Source organism: Schistosoma mansoni, chromosome W, assembly GCF_000237925.1.
Source record: "Schistosoma mansoni strain Puerto Rico chromosome W, complete genome".
NCBI lineage: Eukaryota > Metazoa > Platyhelminthes > Trematoda > Strigeidida > Schistosomatidae > Schistosoma > Schistosoma mansoni.
Window position 1 is genome coordinate 29,795,179 of NC_031502.1, and position 5,755 is coordinate 29,800,933.

The 5,755-nt window shown below is 37.6% G+C and overlaps 1 protein-coding gene across 1 annotated transcript in view; it reads right to left on the minus strand.

Moving 5' to 3' along the window:
- The window catches only part of Smp_055500 (putative dna polymerase I), a gene marked incomplete at both ends in the record, with an annotated part of 23,035 nt that overhangs the window by 1,060 nt on the left and 16,220 nt on the right, over positions 1–5,755 (minus strand). The window contains one exon of the mRNA XM_018789300.1: positions 4,898–5,088. Coding sequence (XP_018654757.1) covers positions 4,898–5,088 — 191 coding nt within the window. The remainder of the gene's footprint in view (positions 1–4,897; positions 5,089–5,755) is intronic.

Consider the following 5,755-nt stretch of genomic DNA (forward strand, 5'->3'; position numbering starts at 1 on the left):
GTATGAATTCCGCAGACGGGAGGAAAGGTAGCATAGACTGATAGCTTGATGGCCCGTAGGGGTAGCCCGACGCAGCATTGGTTACTTCTGATGAGTGAAAAGAAGAAAACTGGTCGTAATCAGGATAACGGTGACCGTTGTATGACGAATCTCTGTTGCTGTGACGAGGGGAATTTCGGCGCCTAAATGAGCCCCTGCCACCTGATCGACCACCATGAAACGCTGACCCGATAGCTGAATTGAAATGAAGACGAAGCCGTGTTACGTCGTGCAAATAATTCGTAGTCCATCTTTCGAATACGTTTAAAACAGTGCTTACCGCTTTTAGTACGACCACCGTGCGCGAACTCGACTCTGATTCTTGAGCCACAAACGTTGACACCATTAAGAGATCTTACTGCTTTCTCAGCATCCGATGACCTTACATATTCGGCGAATGCGAATCCTGGTGGGTTTCTGGCAACCCACACATCAACTAATTCACCACACTTAGACAACTCGCGGACTAAATCATCTTTGAGGATGTTTTCTACTAAACCACCGATATATAACTTCCGGCATTTCTCTGGAGAGCTAAGACGTTAGGATATGGACTTACCTTGGAAACCTGAAGACATGTTTAACACAGTGGCGCCAAAAGCCTTCAAGGAGGTGTATTGACATTTAGCCATTAATCATTGCAGCTTGTAACACTGTGGTAGTTAAATCTCGTTCCAGCATATCCACCTTATATTTGAAACAAGGACTCGCTGCTTGAATCTGTAGCACACGCCACACTGTGACTGTATTCAGTCTAACCCGTTGTTGTGTAAATCCATTAATAAAAAAGGGAAAGACTAATCATAGACATGGATTTTGATCATTTCGATCAAAATTAAGATCCAGGCACCCCCGCATATACTTCACATTAGATAACTGGGTAGTATAATTAACGATTACAGCCTGGTAAGTGCACGAACACTCCGTTATTGAACTGTAATCAAGCCTATTTTACTGTTAATGATTATTATTAATGGCTTTATTCAATATTATAATCTGGTACAGTATAGAATTCTCAGCACGAGTTATTTCAACAAGTTTTTTACCAAAGAAAATCAAAACAAAAAAAAACAGAAAAGAAATTAAAAAAAGGTTTAAGAAAATCGGAGTCTGTACAAATTATCGAGTTTGAGACATACTTAAGAATATAGGTTATTTACTAGGTCAACTCTTACAGCCTGTTCGTCACAGAGTATGTTTGCTAGGTAAGGTATTACAGAAATTTTATAGATTTGCTTGCGTGCATGGATTTTAATGTATTTACGTCTCGTTCTACCAGAAGATATACAAGGAGAAAGATATGAATGAAGTGGATGGTTAGTATCTGATAAGATAACACCTGCCAAGAGTTTGCAAGACTTAAGATTTCTATCCACAACCATATTAATAATGACCTCAAAAGATTCACCACACACCTTGCGAATTGCCTTCAGCACTCTCCGCAAAACAGCAGTCTTTTCTCAAAAGCCCGGGAAAGAATAATGGAGAACAATATAGCATTATAGGTAATATGCAGCAATTTACAAATTGTAAGAGTAAATGGCGAGTAATCCCAAAAGCATGCAGCCTCTTTATGTAGTAAGTCAAACGGTAAGCTTTTTCGATAACAGTAAAACATGAGAAGACCAAGAGAGATCAGAGGAAAAAGTAACACCAAGATATTTGACCTTCGACACTGTGTTCATCAAGGAGTCTCCAATGGCACAAGCATTATGGGATCCCAAAATAGTGTATAGGTTCTGTCCATGTCTCAGGCTAAAGTTAACAGCTTGACATTTAGATGGATTAAGTAAGAAACCATTATCAACAGACCACCATTCAATACGAGATAAAAACTCGTTCATTTCTATGGGATGTAAGGAGGTAGAAATCGGCATACATACAGTGTGGTCGTCCGCATATTTCACAAAAGTGTTTTCTGTAGAAGATGGAAGATCATGCAGAAAAAAAGAAAAAAAGAGAGGTGAAAGAACAGCTCCGTGTGGCACACCTACAGTAGAGTAGTTGAACACTTTCATTCAAACACAGTGTACTGTTCTATTCCAGAAAGGTAGGAACATAGCTGATCGGTTATCCAGCTGTCAGTGTTGACGCTGATCAGCTTGTTAAGTAAAAGGTGTCTTGGAATAGAATCAAAAGCAGAAGTAAAGTCCAGGAAAGCGCATCGAACATACTTCTTACCCTTTTCCAACCCGAACACTACATTGTGATGCAAAATAGCAACGGCATCTAATGTGCTTCTTTTGCATTTGTAAGCAAACTGATACGAATCACTGTGCTCTTTTATTGCAGGTTGAAGTGGGAGTATCAATAATTTTTCCATTATTTCGAGGAAAGGTGAAGTTATTGCTATGGGTCTAAATTTGACATTTTTATCGCGAGATACTTTCTTAGATATAGGGATTATCTTTATCTTTCACCACATTTATGGTATGAGATTAGTTGAGAAGGATCTGTTAAAGATAGTCTTGAAAGGATAACATAGAACGTCAGCACATTTTTAAAAAAGTAGCTTTGGGATACCATCATGTCCTAAACATTGGGATGAATTAAGTGACTGGAGACATTTTCGGACATCATTTTCAGTGAAACTGGGAACACAATTATTCTTCAAACCTGTGGATATAGGGAACATGATGTCAGATGACTGACGTACAAAGGACTTATTTAAGTCACAAACATTCAGCTGGATATCGCTACTAGTCTGCCTGTCCCCTGTAATTTCTTTAAAGAGTTTCCACATACTTGGAGAGCTTTTACAAGTTAGGAGTTTCTGAGTAAACATAGAGTTGAGACATCTAATCTCTAGGTTTATTTGACCATTTAACTTACGAACTTCAATAGTGTTTTTCTCCTCGTACATTCTTTCTTTTTCCCTCCGTAGTCGTTTTAGTTGTGGAGATGTAAGTCGATCAAAAACTTAAAAAGAAGGATTCAGTAGGACAGCAAATATCAAAACAGAATTTAAGACAACAGGTGATAACGTCAGTGGTGTTTTCTAGTAAGTCATCTGTAAATAATTCCCAGTTAGTCGTACAAAACATGTTTTTCAGATTTTGTATATTTTCTTCTGAGTAATTCCTATATATGACTTTTTTGGTGTGGTGTAAGTGTGTACTCTTTCCATGTTTACCATATACTTTAGGTAGAACACGAATTATACAGTGATCCGAGCTAGACAATGGAGCACGTTTGCGAGTCACATGTGTACCCACATAATTAATGAAAACCAAGTCTAGATGAGCACTCAAACGAGTAGGAAAATCCACTACATTTAGGTGACCTAGTGATGTAAGGAAACTACAGTCACATGAATTGAAATCACCACATACAATTGAAAGTGAACCACTGAAGGCAGCAACGGCGAATTCAGTAAATTTATCAGCAAAGACAGATAGCGCAGATGATGTGCAGTCAGGAGTCATGTAGATGTTAGTAACGTAAACACAGGTGTTTTGAACGGCGTCTTAAAGTTAGACAGTCGATAAAGTCATTTGAAAACTTGAAACAAGCAAAAGTAGATCAACACCAGTTAACGTTTACAAACGTAACTGTACCACCGCCACACCTCATTTTATTGCTTGGTCGATTCTGACGATAGATATTGAAATCACGCAGTGATACTAAGCAATCGTCCTGTAGATCAGTTAACCAAGATTCATAAGTTGTGATAACGCCACAATTACGATATATGTTTTGACTTAGTATGAATTGGAGATAGTCCACCTCGTTAATAAGTGATCGGCAGTTAGAATTTAGCAGCTCGGGAATCGACATTTGATTAGTGTTTATTCTCTTTAATGCATATTGTCAACCACCACGATGTCTCTTATTGTACTTGTTTGTAATTTTTGCAGCGAAAGGACGTAAGCTTTACATAAACGCGCCTGTATAGGTTATGCGATTAAAAGACATAATGAGATATTAAAACAAATTTAAAAAAACAGATAACTTGTTGAAATATTTAGATGGCAGAAACAGATAGCCCAGGTATTCAAGCAGGCCGCCAGACGTTTGATTAGCCAATCAAAAAACAACCGTTTGAAGCGAGGGTACAGGGTTTGAGTCCCAGAGTGAACATCAACTCTGAAATGCAGGTACATCCAGCTGACGAGTCCCAAATAAGACGAAACGCGCGTCCTGGATTCCGCTGCCAGCCACTATCCATCTTTGCCTAACCGCATAGTTCTGTTCGTTTTTTAAGAGTGGTTCGATTTAGGGGACGTGCGTTTTCTCCCCTTATATGGAACATGCCTACTAATTCAGTGTACATGGAACCCAGCTTATATTAGTATTTCCATTGAACTTAACACTAACCTCTTCAGACACCGTAATATTAGTTACTGGATTAAATTCAGAAACGTCGATTAAGTTCATTAAATAAGTAAAGATTAAACTAACAAATGTAATTCATAAACATACAAGTACAGGCTAGTGTAGTCGAGTTTGAGCTAGCCACTTCTCTTGTTTAAGACTACACGACAGATAAAACCATAATAAGTGAAGCGAGATTCAAAACTGCAGTCTAGTGATTTAGAAAAAAAAAAGAAATCACTTAACAGAATAAGTACTGGACAGTGACGTTACTTTACAACATATGCCACACAATGACTTGGGTAATAGTGTACTAGTCAGAAGAACTGTCAAATTTAATTTTGTTCGCGGAAAGCAAAGAGAGTAGGAACTGCCGCTCAATTTAATAATGGGAATTGGTAGCTGACGAAGTTCTGCAGGCCTTTCAACTAATATCATTTGGTGAAATGGAAAACAATTGAGATTTTAAAATTTATAACTAAAGTAAATGATGGGTATGATAAAATCAATAAGTGGTATTGTCCATAAACTAGGAAATACTAACCTTAATAACAGCAAAATGATTCCGTAAATCATATTTCTTCGACCAATTACAGTTGAGTTCATAAGGTGTACCACTGTCAAATACCGTTTTCGAGTTTAACACAGGTAGAAGGCGGATATGACCATTAAGTGTTTTAATTTGACCTTCACGATGAGCAGTTAAAACTGCTGTTTTAATAAACTTTTGAACACCTAGTGTTTTTTACGAAAGGATGTTTCAAATAATAAAATAAATAGTAATGCACAACACAACGGACGATAAAAATCAGTGGACAGTGAATTAGAGCTCTTTTTCCATACAGATCCAGAAAATAAGAAAAATCTATAAAAGTACTTTGGATTGATTATTTCAGAGATAGTGAGTCTAGACTAGCAGCTTAAATGATGATATTGTCGTTAAATTTATCCTGCTTTATTTATTTATTTATTTGTGAATACTTCACTTTGGCTAATTGCTTGAGTTTTAAAAGAACCAGAACCATAGAGACGTGAGTTTTATTGGTATTATTACCAAGTAAAAAGTAATCTCGACCAACCTATTTGCTAATATGTTTATCCGTTGCGCTTGATAGTAACTAATAGAATACTTACACATAACAATATTTTCAATTATCAGAAGGGGTTATTGCGGAGATTTCAGTAATCTTATAGTTGAAATCATGAGTCAATTGAAGCTAGACCACAATAAAAAATTTGGAAGCACTGGATGGCCGTTTTGTCCTATTGTGGGACTCCTCAGCAGTGCGCATCCACGATCATGCCTCGCAAGTGCTTAACCACTAGACCACTGAGCCGGCATCCAACGGTGTTAATGTCTAACTTCAACTGATAGGTCCTGGGTTCAAATCTCGCGAGGCAT